At 41.4% G+C, this 17,741-nt stretch overlaps 3 protein-coding genes across 9 annotated transcripts; 2 read left to right on the forward strand and 1 right to left on the reverse strand.

The window, feature by feature from the left end:
• Positions 1-32: 32 nt before the first annotated feature.
• LOC6728673 (TATA box-binding protein-associated factor RNA polymerase I subunit B) lies at positions 33-3,542 on the forward strand. Its single transcript, XM_016177056.3, has 4 exons — positions 33-608; positions 664-784; positions 1,213-1,653; positions 1,721-3,542. Exons 1-4 carry the CDS (start codon positions 181-183, stop codon positions 3,347-3,349), a joined length of 2,619 nt encoding a protein of 872 aa, XP_016035338.1. The 5' UTR covers positions 33-180; the 3' UTR covers positions 3,350-3,542.
• LOC27207081 lies at positions 761-1,103 on the reverse strand. The gene is made up of 2 exons (XM_016182834.3): positions 973-1,103; positions 761-917 (listed from the first exon to the last, which is right to left on the reverse strand). Exons 1-2 carry the CDS (start codon positions 1,058-1,060, stop codon positions 793-795), a joined length of 213 nt encoding a protein of 70 aa, XP_016035339.1. The 5' UTR covers positions 1,061-1,103; the 3' UTR covers positions 761-792.
• Positions 3,543-4,276: 734 nt separating the features above from the next.
• On the forward strand, positions 4,277-17,502 carry LOC6728674 (protein phosphatase PP2A 55 kDa regulatory subunit). 7 transcript variants are annotated; one of them, XM_016177058.3, is made up of 5 exons: positions 4,277-4,772; positions 9,014-9,259; positions 14,477-14,628; positions 14,692-15,495; positions 15,611-17,502. In XM_016177058.3, the coding sequence occupies exons 2-5, from the start codon at positions 9,085-9,087 to the stop codon at positions 15,977-15,979; spliced, it is 1,500 nt and encodes a 499-aa protein (XP_016035341.1). In that variant the 5' UTR covers positions 4,277-4,772; positions 9,014-9,084; the 3' UTR covers positions 15,980-17,502. The 7 variants fall into 7 exon arrangements, with proteins under 7 accessions (XP_016035341.1, XP_016035342.1, XP_016035344.1 ...); XM_016177059.3 differs by lacking the exons at positions 4,277-4,772; positions 9,014-9,259 and adding exons at positions 9,604-9,727; positions 10,520-10,892; XM_016177061.3 differs by lacking the exons at positions 4,277-4,772; positions 9,014-9,259 and adding exons at positions 9,616-9,802; positions 10,520-10,892.
• The last annotated feature ends 239 nt before the right edge of the window (positions 17,503-17,741 follow it).

Consider the following 17,741-nt stretch of genomic DNA (forward strand, 5'->3'; position numbering starts at 1 on the left):
TCTAGTGATGTACGTTTTCATAGAAGAAACGGACGATATATCGAATCAATAGAAGAACGGATCATATCGTTGTAAACATAAATCATTTCCCATCTCTAACGCATGCACGATTTGTGTACAACCGCGAGTTTGATTAATAATATAATTTAAATCTGATACCGTCAAGAAAAAGGCCCAAAAATGGAGGAAGTTCTCGAGACGATGCAGCTGGAGAACATGCACTGCGATGTGTGCGAGGGTACGACCTTCCAGGAGCGCGAGGGATTCTACTACTGCGTGGAGTGCGGCACACAGAAAGATCAGATTCGTGCAGTGGACATTACCGCCGAGGATAACTTTGATGACACGGCAGCAGGCCGATACACAGCCAGGACGATCCGACAGAAGAAGGATACGGAGAAGGAGGATGAGGACGACATCACCTCGTGGGAGTTCTACAACTACGTGCTGCGCGGCTTCCTTCAGGAGCTGCTCAACATGGGCGCCAAGCCGGAGCTCAAGCTGATGACCCTGCAGGTTTGGGCGGCTTACTTGGGCAGCATGGAGGTGGCCTTCAGCAAGAGCAACAAGACGGGACTGCCCAAACTGAATGTGCGGGCGCTGCCCATGTGGGTTCATGCATTCCCCTAAAATTTCTTATTTTTAAATTCCTAATTCTTTCAGAGATGCCCGCATCATCTACAACCATAAGCCATTGAAGAAAGGCAAGAAGGGCAAGAAGAGCACTCTAACGGGTGACCCAAATGATGAGCGCGCCAAGTTCAGATTGTGGAACAGAACTAAGGTAGTTTATTAGCCGCTAGTAGTCGGTATATAGAACTGGTTAGGAAACAGCAGGGGCAGCAGCAGGAAAAGGGTCCGTTGGTAGTCATTATACATGGGTTTTGCTGTATTTATCTCCTGTACTGGCTTAGAATCTGTGGCGAATATGTTGGATGAAAATTAAGCGTTAGGATTAGTTTAACTAATTACTTTCAATGCCTTCTGGAGCTCCGGGCACAGGTTGTCCGTAGGCCAATGCCAGGATGGCCAAGCCAATTAGAACCAGACGCATGGACATATGTGCAACGAGTCACTTTACCAAACTGTTGCTGACATGACCACGTTCGTCTTTTATAGCTCCATAAGCTATGTAAATGACATAGTTACTCGACTCATTAGCGATGTTTACTCAGATGCGAGTCTAACACCTTGCTCCCATTCCTTTTACAGCGCAATCTAGACGCCTCCGGCTACCGCTCGCACGGAGGAGCTTCAGAGTCCGAAGGGGAGCAGAGTCTCCACCTGCAATGGTCAATGCGTGCACGCAAGTCCCTGAAGCGCCATATGCCGCTGAAGCACCTGGACAAGCACAGCCGCGACAGCAAGGGTAGTATGTCGTGCCACAGCTTGAGACCGAGGGTCAAGCAGCTGCAAAATTTTGACCGTAACATCTATTGCCTGAATATTATCAAGTTGTATGTGGTGCTGGGCATAGCCCTTAATATGGTGGAGGATGATATACAGCTATCAGACCTGCTTCGCTTCATTGATGAGGAGCACTTGACCAAGCGGTGCATGCTTAACTATCTGCCCGGAAATGTGGCTGCCAAGGGCAAGGCACTGCTCAAAGATATGGAGCTCAGCAAAATCAAAGACAAGGTTACCAACAAGGTGACTATAATCCATAATTTTCTAACGATGGTATTTCTATTAATATATATCTTTACATTCTCCACAGCTTCTGCGTTCAAACATTGCATGTATGTCTCGATTCATAAACTTGTCTGAATATCAAAAACCGAACCTGCACTCCCTAGCGGAGCGCTATATTCTGGAGTTGGCACTGCCACCTCGGCTACTGAAGTACGTGAATAGCCTGCTTGACCTGTATCCGCCCACTTTTTTCAACGCCATGACCGTACACTCGTATCCGCGCTATGAAGCCAGGACTATGGCCTACATCCTCTACGCCATGAAGTTACTCTTCGGCTTGGACGATATCAAGGAGCGAAAAATATCCGAATCGGCTGCTAAAATCAACGAACAACTGCTGGAAGTCGGCGGAGATGAGGCTCCCTTGCTTTTTGTTTTTACCAAGTGGATGGAGTTTGTGGAGATGAGGAAAGTGATTGTTTCGCATTACAACCAAAGTTTTGCCCGTCGTTTCGGGGTAGCCACCCGGACTGGTTGTCAGGTGGACGACATCCTAGCAAAAGAGTGGAAAGAAAAGGAGCAAGGCGAAACCTTCGACTGGATGCAGGGATCTGCGGCAATGAGGCGTCAGCATGAAAACCTTACACACATTATTGAAACGATGCTGAAGGACCATTTTGGCGAGTCCAGCAAAGAAAGTATGGAGAAAGAGCACATTGAATTCCAGCCCAGCTTGACCCCGGCTCACTCCTACTTCAACAGAATCCTACTCCAAGAATCGCGGTCGGATGGTGCAAAAATGAACATCAAAATTCCAGAAAAAATGAAAGTGGATCACACGGCCCGCAACCTGGATCCCTTTGTGCTGGAGACGACCGAGCTGACGCAGTATTTGTCCCAGCATGGCCTTAAACTACGGGTGGAGGAGCTTGCCTGTCAGGAGGACATCCAAAAAGTGGGCATATTCCGCCCAATAACAATAATCCGAGGTGATGGTCGAGAATACCGAGCCAACACGGAAATTAAAACCGAGACGTGGATCAACGAGCTAAAGAGGAAGGAGAAACGGCCGGACTTTCGGTTCACACAGCCCACTGGAACATATGGAGCCCGCTATTTGAAACGTATAACAATGCGCGATGCAAGGCGTGTGAAACTTGAGATAAATAATCCGTTTTGGGATGTTACCGAAACGCCCAGCTTTCTTCTCAAACTCAACGATAACGAGATACTACTTGACAGCCTTAGCTCTCTGCAAACCTTCGAGGAAGGGACCATGGATCCATTGAACATCCCTCTAGATCTGCCCCGTCGCAATCTGGAAAAAAATGTGAATCCGGATGGTTCTGATAGAGCATCAGACCAAGTAGCGGGCGATATCAATGATGAGCCGCCAAGCCCTGAGACGCTGCTATTGCAAGTGTCCAATTTTGACTGCTGGCTTCTACACGGGTATATGAAAAGAATTCGGAAGCATGACAAGCATGAACTGCGTCAGTTGTTCCCCTGTTCCTTCCGTTGGCTCTTGGAGACCTGTGCCAGCACAATCGGCATAGTCTGGGAGGAGCTCTACGAGGAACTGCTCATCGTGGAAGTGATGTACCATCACAGCATCAGGGACTGGAGCAACCATAGGAACTATCTGTGTATTCAACACAATACTCAAGAGAAGGACATCCGAGCCCTAGCCAGGACGTACAAGGAGTTATGGTAGTATATAAGAAGTATTAGGGTTTTGAGATAACAAACAACGATGCCATGCAGTAAATATAATATTCCTCTTTTTGTAAATGTAACCTGTAGAAATCTGTGAAACCTGTTGAACAGTGATTAAGATTCAAATAAATCTGTGGGTTAAGCAGTTACCAAAGTACAATCTTGACACACCCACTACGTCAACAGCTTAAGTCCAGGAAATTATGATTTACACACTTATCGAAAGCAATCTATTCGTTTAACAAAAATATTCGTTGTCTCCCCATACGTTTTCGTATGGCCAAAATCTTATATTTGCATCCATTTTAGATTCAAACGATCTATTAAGAGGCAGTGCTATCTCCTTGGCCGCGACTGTGTGAGCAAAGGCACATTAACATCAATATCAATAGGCAAATTAGCGTTTATCAGAACAACAACAATCACATTAGCAGCAACAATGCGTGTCGCGGTTTTGTTTACAAAAATCTTCTTCAAAAGAGAGCGACAGGCCCCACGGTCATCGCCAACTGAAGAGAGCAAAAAAAAGAGCGTGAGAGTACTTGGGGAAACAGTGGTGCTCACTTGGCTTGTTTTTGGACAGTTCTATAAAAATATTATACCAAACAATCAACAATGAAATAAAATAAATAAACCAAATAATAAAGTAAATTCACTAACATATATAACAATTTAAAGGATGTTCAATTTTGATAATTTAACGTTTTCAAGGCTTTCATAGGATAGATTTCCTCTGTAATGATATCGTTTAAATGTATAATGTCAAGCTTTGTTCGTACTTTGTACTTAAAAAATTCGCTGAAGAGGTGATAATGTTATTATTATTTTTCAATATTTTGATGATCTCACCTATAATTATAGCTATATCTAGCTAGGAAAGAGACCATCTCCGCTGGGAAGCAGTGAGAGTGGGCAAAGAAATCATAGGCGCGCATTCGCACGGCGCGTTTCAGTGCTAATTTTAACGTCGTCGCCGACTGTTTCGCCTTATTGCCTGCCATTGCCCTGCTGCGATTTGAGTTTCCCTATTTTCCACTTTTCCACTGGCCGCGCGCACTGAGTTCGAATTCAATTTAAATTAGTTCCCATTGTGCCTTTGTACGCCTCTTTGCCCGTCCAGCGCAGTGTGATAACCAGAAACCAAAGTGCCCGTGCCCAAGAAGTGCAGTGCAATCGGATGTGTGGACAGGAATTTTAACCGTTGCAACGCGACTTGGAGAGAACCACCGATCTGAAAGTGATGAAAGTGAGGAGGCCACAGAAATAGGAACCAAAAATAAATACAAAATCAGAGTTTAAAAATAGCCGAGTGCATGGCAAATTATGAGATATCTAAAGACTGTCAATTAAAATAGCACTGTTGTGTCTGTGATTTGTTGGATATCTGTTGTTTTTTTTTCAACGGTGTTAGAAGTCTGCTGGTGAGTTGGTTTTCGGTTTTCGAAAATGTTTTCATATGTTTAATATGCGCGCGTGTGGTTACCATTCAAATGCTACGAATATGGAAAGACAGCTGTTTCAATACCGCCGAAAGTATAGTAGTGCTACCATTTTTTAAGAGTTTAGCTGCCTGGCTGTTACGTCAACCTTTTGCGGGGGGGCAGGGGGGCTATGCTATATACCATACCATTTGAATCTCTAGTTTCTGTAGGCTAAGCCCCCCGCCACCGCCGCTATAATACCGACCGATCTGGCTGACGTTCTTGGCGGTTTTTGAGGTTAACAACATTTTCAGGCCGCTTTGTTTCGCTGTGAGCCAAACAATAAACAACTATTGACTCGCACTGGCCATGTTTAGCGAGCCGACTTACAAACAATTAATAGCTACTATTTTGTCACTTGCTGACTTTTATGCCAAAATATTTGCCTAAGCTGTTCGCATTAGCAAATCGAACAAATTGCTCAAAACGAAAAAAAAATAAGAAAACCGCCATATAGCACGCGCATTTATCTTGATTTCGATTCCATGTGACTAAATCATTATTTGTGGGCTTACAATTTGTTTTCCCAACTGAAGTCTGCCTTAGCCAATTGGGTCCTGTTTTTGCGGATTCTTTATTGGTACAGTGGTCTACCTAACTAGTTTACTAAAGATCCAAAAGAGGGTATTTTTATTAACCCATTTGATAATCAACACAGATTTACCCTGTTTACTTGGTAATACAAAGGTGGTAATGGAATGAAGTCCATAGGGTCAAGAGCAGTTTTTAATGATAGGTAAATCAGCGCTTGGTTCTATGGCAATTTACCTACAATCCCAAGTGTACACTTATTTCATGGAGTAATTTACAGAATATCAACACGTTTTCATGTGATATTGCACTGAAAATTTCTGGAAATTTCATCAGTGAAATGTTTGCTTTTGTACGAACGCCCACTGTATATGAGGAATATAATATGAGATTGGTGTTTGTCAAATGCTAATTAGTTTCATTATATCTGCCAGCCACGAGTGCAGTGGGGTGGAGTTCGGGGGCCGTGAAGTGTATTAATTGGATGAGCCGAAACAGTTTGATAAGCACAATATTGCTTGCCACGGATCTGGTCGGACATATGGTAGTAATCACGTCTGTCCGTCGAAATGTTTATCAATCCCACCCCCCAATCTTACCTCCCCCAAAAAGATACAAAAAGTAAGCCACTGGATGTCAAACTGAAAAGACACTTTGATGGACATATTATGGACAGTTCGGCAAGCGGGAGCATATGAAATGCTAAATATAAACAATGCCAGGTATAACTGTGCCTAACCCCCTCCCACTGCAACCCCATTCATTAAAGGAAAATTAGGAAAAGCAGGCGAGAAGGGTTGACAGATCCGAAAATAATCAAGGCAGCAAAGATTCGGCGGCTGACGAATTGCGTCTACCTGGTTGGACTTTGGATGATGAGTGTGCCAGGGATTGGGGAAGGGGAATTGGGATTGGGATCCAAGTGGGTCTCGTGTGGCACGTGTTCAGGTGGCTCTAAAACTGTTGCCACACTTATTTATAGCAGCAGTAAATCCGTGGTTTCTGCAGGCTGAAAAAAAGTAGCTCAGTCATAATTAAACTTGCTTTCAGACATTTTATTCTGAACTTGAATATTCTAAGTTTGTTATACCCGAATATAAATCATTTATTTTATATGTTTTTTAGTATCTTGTTTGTTTTCAAATTACGGAACAGCGTACGTTTAAACAATTTCACCTTCATTCGAAATGCGTAATGCCAATGTTGTATGTATAAAAATCTGCAAAAAATTTGTGTATTTGTCTAATTTTATTTTTGAGTTCCTTTTCGGCGCTTCCGCTGCCTGTCTTTGTCATTTCCCGAAAACAGCAGAATCTCGCCATGATTATTTTCTTGAAAAATGCGCTATTTGCTTGCTATTGTTTTGCTTGGTTGCCGTTTGTGTTTGTTATTCTGCTGCGTTTCGGAGGAAAAGAAAAGCTGGCGCTTGTCCCTGCAACCATTCACATGCCACACACTTTTAATAGACCTTTCATTTCGTTTGTTTATTTTTGCATCTCGAGTGTTCTGGTAGTGTATTTTTCAGCTTCAGTGACAGAACAGTAAATATGGGATATAATAAAAATAAAAGAAATATATTTCTAATAAAAATAGTCGATCAAAATAACTAAATAAATCTGTTGCAAATGCATATTATAACAAATTGTTAAGTGTTACACAGGGCGTATACTTAATATTATTAAAAATGTTGCTTATTAAGGCAATATTTAGTAAAATGGTACTATTTGTTATTAAACAATAGCTTATTAAACATAATTTATGTAAAGAGCTGTTGTAACTTTAATACTTCAAAACTCCCTTAATAGAATGTTTTACAGTACGTATGCGTAATATTTTTCAATGATGTCAAAACTATGCTTCAGACATATTTCTCCATAGCATTTCTTGTTGTTCACCTCACTCAGTACCCACTGTACTTCCCATGCCGAAGAAATGGCAAGATTTTTAATTCGCGATTGGCTGCCGCACTCACGTTTCTACGGGTACGCGAGACATTGAAGACGCAGCCCATTAATTGGATTACAATTCTTCGCATTTTGCCAGTGTGGTTTTCTTTTGATTTGTTGTTCCACACGTTGCCGTCTGCTTCTTTCTTCTTGGCCATTAGTCATGCATATGTTGCGACTCTTCAACTTGTTGCGTACACCCGATTTTGCACATATGCCACACCTCGCCCGCCACCTCCCCCCTCCTTCCACTCCCGTATAGCCCATATATATATATATATCTGCATATATCGCTCCTTTAATGAACGTGGTGGAATTTCGCCTTCATATTGTAACCGTATATCCGTAATGCGAAATTGTGTGAAATAAATCGTACACAAAAACTCATGACAAAGTGTAAACAGCCGAGGTCACAATAATAGAAGTGATACTTTGGACATGCTCTAGATATTAAATACAATGTTTAAATATTAATTTAAAATTTTAGAAAAAAGCAAATACTGCACGATATATATTTCATTTTCTTGTTACTTTAAACGGTTAAAATAAAATAAAACTTAGGGGGCGAAGTTTTGACGATACAAGAAATAATAAAAGAAATCGATATAACTTATCTAAGAAGTTCGATTTACGTGTTTATTGACCAATTTATTTGCATAGGAATTTTTAATTGTAAACAATCGGTATCTCATTTGAATAAACCCGCCCTAAACTTATTTTTTGTACAATTGTTAATGGAAAATTTAATAGAATCTGATCCATTAAATTTTTTTAAAGAAGTACAAGTTCATAACAACAACTATAAAAAAAGGAGCCTCTTTTAAATGCCTGTGGTTTTACTTTTGTTTATTTAACGAATTTAATGATTTTTTGACTATTTGTTTGACTTCTTCATTTGTAAATATTTTTCTGGAATTCTTAGATGGCTCTAGTTTGTTTTCGTGTCCCAACTAAAAATGCGACCACCACGACTTTATTGTACACATGTCCACAATAAGCCACATTAAATATGTTTTTGTCTTTTACAATGTTTTTTGTTCACTAGCCGAAATTTTCCACTCTGACGTTTTCGCGCTGCCTTCAGAGTTCAAAATCAAATATTTGGGCTGGAGATTAGCGAAATTGCCTTTTTTGTGTAATTGTTAATTGGAACGCCAGCCAGCCTCTTTGCATTTGGCTATTAACCGGCCTCACAAAAAAAAACGAAATATTCTGAATATTATTTCACTGCTGATGGAAGCGATATAAATTGAGTAGAGATCAATAAAAAAGAGGATCTACAAAAGCAGACGAGGCCAAAAACGACGGACACACCTCTGAACTGACCAAAAAAACAAAATAAATAAAGAAAAGAAACCTAAAATTTATTAAACACGAAGGCGGCGGAATTTAATTCAAACCGAAAGCAGATGTTTTGTTCTGTTTTGCACGCAGGCGTAATTTCTAAAGTAAACAAATGACAGGAGACGATTCATTTGCACAACCCATTTGTTTGGCCAAGAGCGAGGGGGTAGGTGCCGAGGGGTGTGGGGAGGGGACTAGTGGTTGTGCGACAGGTGTTAATTGGCCGACAAATTCAAAAACACGCAGCCCGCTCATGCGATCAAGTCGGGGAGATTCATGCAAACATGCATTATACAACCATACAACCGGTGTGTGTGCATCCAACACGCTAATAGATTCGACCGTTCAATTCGCCTGCAGATCATCGCTCGGATCACGTTCGTCTTGGACCAGCCCATTCTCATCCGCGTCCACCGGAAGTCCAGTTCCCAATGGGTCGCTGGGGACGGCAGAGTCCGGTGCTGGAGCCGCCGGACCCACAGATGCAGGCCACGCCCCCGCCGCCCACTCTGCCGCCAAGGACGTTCATGAGGCAGTCGAGCATCACCAAAATCGGCAACATGCTCAACACGGCCATCAACATCAATGGAGCCAAGAAGCCAGCAAGTAAGTCAATGCAGTATCATAAATTTAACTTTTTCCACATGCATGTTAACTTTATACATGTTGGGGTATAAAAATAGGTCATGGTCAGGCGGTAATAAAAATGTTATCAACAAATATGATCAATTATTGCTTTAGCTAGCAAATGTACTCTTCAGATGGTATTTAATCTTACATTGTATCTTGTAATGTGAACTCGTCACTTAAAAGGAATTATATTAGGCTTTAGAAAATAAGAGTTTAACAATTCAAAGTGCCCGCCAAATCACCGTTACCAATAACATTGACGCCAACAGTCTGCTGTTAGTCGCGAGGACTTTGCAACACCAACGCCTCGGTACACTGCCCAACACTGGGCAAATGCAACGCCGTTCGCACAGCGGCAATTCGGTAGCTTGGAACTCTTATTGTAAAGTGCGAAATTTGCAACAAAATTTATACTTCCATTTTGCGTTGGATTTATCGCAATCCGTTAGTCACTAACCAAGTTAAAACAGCGAGCGGAGCGTGCGGGAGTTGTTCGGCAGCCGTGTAAATAGTGCAAAAGTGCGTGCGATAGCGAAAATCGAGGCGGAATGCCGCTTGTGCAAAAGCAAAAGCCACACTCACTCGCATTCATATTAATATTACGACGCAACGACGAAGCAGTGCAGCAAAAGAGGCGGCAAAAACGGGAAGAAGAGGCAGCGCGCAGAATGTGAATCGGAAACAGAATCAGAAAACAGAAGCTTTTTTTGGACGTCTTATTTTCGGCAACATTTGATTTTTGCCTGAATTTATTGGGTAGTAAAAAAATGGGGAATTGCATGCTTATCCCTTTTTCGATCACGCGGTTTTTACTCGCAGGCGTAAAGTAATAAGGCATCGCCACTATTTAGTGTTCTCGATTTGAAGGTTAGATTTCGCATATATTTTTTGCTCGGAATTCGCGATAAAACAAAGAGACAAAGCAAGCGGCGCAAACGTGTGTCTGCCTCAGTGTGTGTGTGTGTTTATTTGTATTTCGCATTTGTTTGGCAAAATGCAATAAATAATAATAATTGTGGATTAACTGGCAAATATCTCGTTTTATCGGTGTGAAGTAATTTTTTTGTATTCGCTCACAACCACCGGCTGCACTCGCTCTCTCCCTTTCGCTCGCTTGCACACACACACACGCACGCACAAATGCACGTATAAAACGCACGCCAAAATTCTGCCGCTGCGCTGCTGCCGCCGACGTCGTCGTCGCGAACAAAAAAATAATTTCCCCTACTTTTGCAGTTCTTTCTTCCCCTCTACATGCTTAAGTCGTGCTAACACACAAAAAATACACAATTAACAAAAGAATCAAATGCATAAACAACAACGGGCAACCAAAGTGTAATCAAACGAATTAGTGAAAAGAGCGTAGAAGAAGAAGCGTAATAATCGCGCTCAACTTTTTGAAACTTCAAAATCGGCAGCTACAACAACAACACCACCCCCGTGAGAAAGAGACGGAGCTAGAGAGCGCGAGCGCAGCTCCTTTGGCCTTCTCCTTTTGTTCTTGTTATTTTTGTTGTCGCTCCGTTTTTCGTTGCTTCTAGTGCTGTTGTTGTTGTTTTAGCTGCGGCTGCTTAAAAATCGACGCAAACTGTTCGGTAAAACATGGCCGGTAAGTTTAATTCTTTCCTCTCCCTTGCCGATGCTCTTCTCCTTCTCTCCTCCTTCTTCTCTGCTGCTCTTCGCGTTCGTCACTCGCTTTTTGTGTGGGAACTGCCAACTTTTTTTTAATACCCTACAGTCGAGTATTATAGGTTTGGTTGTAGGTTTGTGATTCCGTGGATGTGATCGTTTTGATTTCATTTACTTAAAATACTGATTTTTATATAAATAACCGAATTCTTATTTCGAGTTTTTATCGACATAAGTTTATGAACAAGGCCAAATTGCAAGGGTATTCTACTCTATGTTTTGGCATTTCCTCGATCTATTTTCGCTTTTCTGATCATTTTGATGTTGGCATTAAATGCGCCAATAAACAAATTCAGTGAGAAGTAAACAAACTAGTCTCGAACGCATTCGAATAACAACTTTTCCCTATCAACTAGCATTGATCTTTGCACTTGAACGAAACGCCGAAAGCGACATGAGCGGCATGCAAAAGTCAAATTGACAGGCCCCCGCAGCCCCTAAAATATATTTTTTAAACCAAAACTGAGCCCCCGCCCCCAATTGCATTATCTATTACAAACAAAAAAATAAAAAACGCGCAACTAAAGCAACTCGTAAAGGTTAAGCACGAATCGCTACGACAGTATGCATCCGATAAGAAGATCTATACAGAGTACGGTAAATTCAGTAAACAGATACAACTGCTAAAATTTATTTAATTTTTTTTTACACGATTCATTTGTTTTTTTTTTTTACAAGATTCATTTATTGTTTTTGTAATGAACATTATTTAATTTGAGTGAACACAATTTTGTATGAGGATACTTTTCTAACATTCAAAGGACGTTTTGCAAGAGTATAAAATTGATTTCGAACACATGCTCGATACAGAGACACAATTGCCATAATTAAATAATAAACAATTGCACAAAGTGCTGAGAATGCGGCGTACAAATTGGCTCGGTCAATAGATATAGAGCCCTCGAAACTGGATCGTGGTTTTTTTTTTGCCATGTGCAAATTGAGTTAAAGTCGCAATGGACCAAAGGAAACCCCAACCACCCACTCACCCCCTCTATTTTATTCAATTTCCCCAAGCATATTCCCAGACAACGTGACGTCGCTCAGGTTTATAGACTTTTTTCGTCGCTTCTCTGCGATGTATGCAAAATTATTTGGCAATTTCATATGCAGTCTCTGTGTATCTGCAAGATACGCACAAGTGGACATGGACATCTCCTAATGGCCTGCACGTCTCCAGAAGTTGAACAACACAGTGTCGCCGAACAAAACATTACATAAGTTTTGATGTTCTAGTCATGAGAAATGCGGAGATTTCGAGAGGGTTAAGTAAAGAGGGGCAGATTGATGTGTGTCTTAGATTAGATTGGATATGGTAATTGACGGGGGGTGGTACTGGGCAAGGTGCTACAGAGACGAACGTTAAGGCTCTTTTGTGCTCAATTGGCAATGCACACTTGAAGTGCCCAAGAAGCCAAACAAGCTGAGATCATAACTAAACAACCAATCAATTATCGATTAGGTGGGGCCGGTACTATTCAGTTTCTTGCTAGACTTTGCAATATAAACAATAGCTGAAATAGTGAAAATGTTTCAAAGAAGCATCAGAATGTTTGTTTGCCCATTCCCCAAATAACTTGCTCATTAATGATTCCTAACCAATATTCTTAATTGCTCGCTCCGTGGTTCAGCCATGCATATGAATTATTTCTGTAACGCTTTCCTTTGAGGAAACAACTTATCCAAGGGGCTGCCAAAATAAAAAAGGATTTCCCTGCCGGATGTGCCCCGTTCACCGCTCCTCATCCGCCATATACATATTCACCTTGCCTTCTGTGTTTCAGTCAGTCGAGCAGTCCGTTCCGCCATTCTCTAGGTCGTTCAGTTGTCCCGCCCTATAGCGTATATAGACTGAAAACCGTGATATTGTAGATAGATAGGTAGATAGTATGGTATAACAGAGTACAGTAGTGGGGGGATGGAGCGCTAGAGCTTTGGCTTAGCGGCGACATCGCGTGGTTGTGTTAAATAATTGTGTCAATATTTGAGTTTCATTATTTTGTTCCATTTTGCGGGCGCTCATGAAAATCTACTTATCTCGTTATGTACGTTTATATGCGATCTAACGAATAAATAAGCGAGCAAGAGCAATTTTTCTTGTTTTTCCCCATATACTTCCCAGTGAAAATGATACAATTATTTTTTAATTGGTGCCGTAAGAACTAATGAGTTGTTTCGCAATCTTGAGTGGTAATATATTGGCATAGCCAAATTTATAAGATTTTCTTTAAAGCAACCGCATAATTTAGTAATATGATTTATTTACTAATTTTCGGACATTACACAATTAAATTGCTCATCGATTCAACACTTTTGTTTTCATTTGTGCATTTACTACGACGACGAGTTCAATGACTCAACATCTCTAAATGGCAGTTTGCTAGGTTTGCGGGGGCGTTTGCGAACCTGCCACATATAATAGGAACTATAAATAGTCGCAGTGCCGCGAGATGTGAGTTATGACTGACTAATTGGACGACTGAGTGCCTTTGATCCTATTACGGTGCGGATACCCTGCACACTCGGCATAAATATGTACAATTGCTGCGCCTCGTCAATCGCATTGTGACGTCGTCAATGGCAGCAGGAAAATGCCAACAGACTGCCAATAGCCAGCGGATAATGAGGTCACAGCACATGGGACTGGGCTGGGCAAGGGCTGTGCCAAAGAAATCAAACAAACAAAGCCCAATGAATATTTGGGAATGATGAAAAAATTGCCAAAATTCGCACACAGCCCCCAGACATGGGGGCCAAAAACAAAAAGCAAATGGCAGATACAAAACGAAATGGAGTACAGTGGGCATGACAAACATTTTGTGTATTACCTACATGAAGTTTATAATGATGCCGGAGGCATTTTATTGATAGATTATTACTTTTAATACGGGTTTACTTCGAAATTGATTAAAAAAAATGAAAATGTCTATAAATAAAGATAAAGTACATCCTGCATACCACTGTCAGTGAAAAGAAAAACTCATTTTCCAAATGAAATGCTCCCATTATGGAATATCAGTGTATAAAGTGGGGTTTTCGAATAAGGAGGACAGCAGCAACGTCATCGTTTACACAACGTACCGCAATCGCTAAAAGTGGCTGTGCAGAGAGAGAATGGCAAAAAAGAAGCGGTGGAAAAGGGGCGTGGTTGTGGGCTAAAAGCAGCTAGACAAGGAAACGGAAAGAGGAATATTTGGCCAAGAGATTAAAGGGCTTTAAAGACAGGCAGACCGGCGCGGAAGGCCGAGTATGGCGTCATTAGCAAATATTTGGGCAGGCCCAAGATACCGTCGTCATAGTTGGTTGTCCTTCCGCTTACCATCTATGTATGTTCCTTTGAACATGTATGGGCTCGGGAGCAAATCAAACGTTACACTTGGTTTCAAGAGCCGCCAGCCTTTTCCGTTAGTTGTCCAATCGAATTGCCATTCAGTGGATCGAACTCCAGCTGGCCGAAAGTGTCAAATTGAATACTCATCATTTGGTCCTGCTCTGTCTTTTCAGGTAATGGAGAGGCGTCTTGGTGCTTCTCACAGATTAAAGGCGCCCTAGACGATGATGTCACGGATGCAGACATCATATCCTGCGTGGAATTCAATCACGATGGCGAGCTGCTGGCCACTGGTGACAAGGGCGGTCGCGTCGTCATCTTTCAGGTGAGTGAAATATATTTTTTGTGCAATCGTGACATTATTTAACATATCAACAAACTATTGCAGCGTGATCCTGCCTCAAAAGCCGCCAATCCGCGACGCGGCGAATACAATGTCTATTCGACATTCCAATCGCACGAGCCCGAATTCGACTACCTCAAGTCCCTGGAGATTGAGGAGAAGATAAACAAGATCCGGTGGCTGCAACAAAAGAATCCCGTGCACTTTCTGCTCTCGACCAACGACAAGACAGTCAAATTGTGGAAGGTCAGTGAGCGTGACAAGTCGTTCGGCGGCTACAACACGAAGGAGGAGAACGGCCTGATCCGGGATCCACAGAATGTAACGGCCCTCCGAGTGCCATCCGTGAAGCAGATACCACTGCTGGTGGAGGCCTCCCCACGGCGCACCTTCGCCAATGCACACACCTATCACATCAATTCAATAAGCGTTAATTCGGATCAGGAGACCTTTTTGTCGGCCGACGACCTGCGGATCAATCTGTGGCACTTGGAGGTGGTCAACCAGAGCTACAACATTGTCGACATCAAGCCAACCAACATGGAGGAGCTAACAGAGGTGATCACGGCGGCCGAATTCCATCCGACCGAGTGCAATGTGTTTGTCTACTCGAGCTCTAAGGGCACAATACGATTATGTGATATGCGTTCGGCGGCGCTATGCGACCGGCACAGCAAACAGTTCGAGGAGCCCGAGAATCCAACGAATCGCAGCTTTTTCAGCGAAATAATCAGCTCCATCAGCGATGTGAAGCTAAGCAACTCGGGTCGCTACATGATCTCCAGGGATTACTTGAGCATCAAAGTGTGGGATCTGCACATGGAAACAAAGCCCATTGAGACTTATCCGGTTAGTTATTACCTAATATAATGTGTTTCTTGAAGGTTGAGGTATCTGCAGAAGTTTTGTTGCACATCTACTTGTAGCTGAGAGTCATACTAATACCATCGTTTATTTTTTACAGGTTCATGAATACCTGCGCGCCAAGCTGTGCTCGCTGTACGAGAATGACTGCATCTTCGACAAGTTCGAGTGCTGTTGGAACGGCAAGGACAGCTCAATAATGACCGGAAGCTACAACAACTTCTTCCGCGTCTTCGACCGCAACTCGAAAAAGGATGTGACGCTAGAGGCGTCCAGGGACATCATCAAACCGAAAACGGTGCTTAAGCCACGGAAAGTTTGCACTGGCGGCAAACGGAAGAAGGATGAGATCAGCGTGGACTGTCTAGATTTCAACAAGAAGATCCTGCACACCGCCTGGCATCCCGAAGAAAATATCATCGCCGTGGCTGCGACCAATAACCTATTCATATTTCAGGATAAATTTTAGCCAACACTCCTCACAAGAACCACACCATACGCCACAATCACACAAGCAACTATATCTACAGAAACACCAAGAACTACGATCACGCCTCATTCTTATGTTAAATTAATCGGTTTGTTCCAAAATAGTTTTCAAATTTCACTTGCAATCAAATTGTTTGCCTAACACCATTCATTACCTCAGGCCACCCCTATCCCCATCCCTGTTCCCCTTTCCGCCCCCCAAAAAAAACCAACCTTACATCATACATAATGCCATAGCAAAAGCTTTGTATAACGAGAAACAATACCAGAAACTTAAGAGATGGAAACAAATTTTTATACATTACATTTATAAATAGTGAAGCGTATATTTGATTTCATGTAGCGCAATTCAAAAACCCACAATAAGAGTAATATATTATGATAGCTATTGATTTCGCCGAAAATTTTTGTATAATTAGCGCCAGCGCCGAAGTATTTGTAATAAAAGATAATAATATACAACATAAAAAAAATCATAAAATGCATGTTGTAATATTTTTTCTGTTCGCTTGTTAAGTTTACGATGAAAAGTCAAGAAACATATGCGCCCTGTTTGCTCTACTTTATAAATATAGACTAAACACGAATTTCCGATTGTTTATTCGTTTGACAACGTTCATTCCATGCAAAAAGAGACGATAGGCCGCGAGCTTGTCGATCGACTATGTCTCATTTTAAATCTCATCAGCAACGTCAGCAATCGAACAGCCGGAAGTTGTCTCAGTCAAACCAATTTAAAATGCTCATTTAAACACTTAATAAATTCACTAAGAACCCAATGCTAGACCAGAAGGCAGAAGTCAAAGAGATGAGGCAAACGCGGAAGAAGTATGAAATAGATGCATTGATAACGTATGCATCGCAGTTAATTGATACCTACATATACATATAAAAAACGCAGCCTAAGTTTAAAATACAAATTAGTGTTCTCAATTCGTTTAATTTAAAGTCTATCTGAAATGAGAGAAACAAGTAAAAAAAAAAACCAATAAAAAGAAAACACTATTTTTATACGCTACATTTAAGCTAAGTATTGCTACTTTTAGTTCAACTATGCGTGCGTGCGTCCAAGACCAATTCTCACATATAGTCTATCTGCCCCTTGGCCCCGCCCCCTTTTTCATCGGTCAACGACTTTTCCAGCGTGTTTACTGTTTTGTAAAGTTTCTTATGTTCATTATCATGTTTTCCATAAAGAACTATAAACAAAACAACCATTTTTATAGGTTATCTAGTGTCTAGTGTTAACAAATAAAAAACAAAACAAAAAATTATATAAAAACGCAAACCATAAATGATAAATGAAAGTAAAAGTAAATTATAAACCATGCGCTGAAAATGTTAAACGACAAAATTCTGAAAAATGTACGGCAGCAAGTTCAAAACACTGAAATGTAAACGCATAAAATGATGAAATAAAAACTAAAACAACATAAATTGTGCTTCTTATGAGAATAATGATATATTATTAATATTGTATTTTCAATAAACTAGTAATACGAGTACGAAGAGTGCAGCGGGATAGAAGATAGAAGCAGAGCCTAAATTGTTTAGAAAATAAGAATTCAGTGAAAATTGGTCTAGATTCTGAGTTAATCGTATACAAATTTTCCAGAACTTCGATACAAATATTTTGGTTGCAAAATTTCATGTTTTTGATCGACGACCCTCTTATTCAATTTTGTTTGCAACGCACATCTTTATTCATATATCTTTGACATGCCTTTTTGTAAATAAAATCG

The sequence above is a fragment of the Drosophila simulans genome, chromosome 3R, assembly GCF_016746395.2.
Source record: "Drosophila simulans strain w501 chromosome 3R, Prin_Dsim_3.1, whole genome shotgun sequence".
Taxonomy (NCBI): Eukaryota; Metazoa; Arthropoda; class Insecta; order Diptera; family Drosophilidae; genus Drosophila; species Drosophila simulans.

Coding starts and splice junctions, on each gene's coding strand:
- LOC6728673 (XM_016177056.3), top strand. CDS start 181: ATGGAGGAAGTTCTCGAGACGATGCAGCTGGAGAACATGCACTGCGAT. Junction 609..663: donor AATGTGCGGGCGCTGCCCAT/GTGGGTTCATGC, acceptor TAATTCTTTCAG/AGATGCCCGCATCATCTACA. Junction 785..1,212: donor GATTGTGGAACAGAACTAAG/GTAGTTTATTAG, acceptor TTCCTTTTACAG/CGCAATCTAGACGCCTCCGG.
- LOC27207081 (XM_016182834.3), bottom strand. CDS start 1,060: ATGTCCATGCGTCTGGTTCTAATTGGCTTGGCCATCCTGGCATTGGCC. Junction 918..972: donor AGCTCCAGAAGGCATTGAAA/GTAATTAGTTAA, acceptor TATTCGCCACAG/ATTCTAAGCCAGTACAGGAG.
- LOC6728674 (XM_016177058.3), top strand. CDS start 9,085: ATGGGTCGCTGGGGACGGCAGAGTCCGGTGCTGGAGCCGCCGGACCCA. Junction 14,629..14,691: donor GTCGCGTCGTCATCTTTCAG/GTGAGTGAAATA, acceptor AAACTATTGCAG/CGTGATCCTGCCTCAAAAGC. Junction 15,496..15,610: donor AGCCCATTGAGACTTATCCG/GTTAGTTATTAC, acceptor TATTTTTTACAG/GTTCATGAATACCTGCGCGC.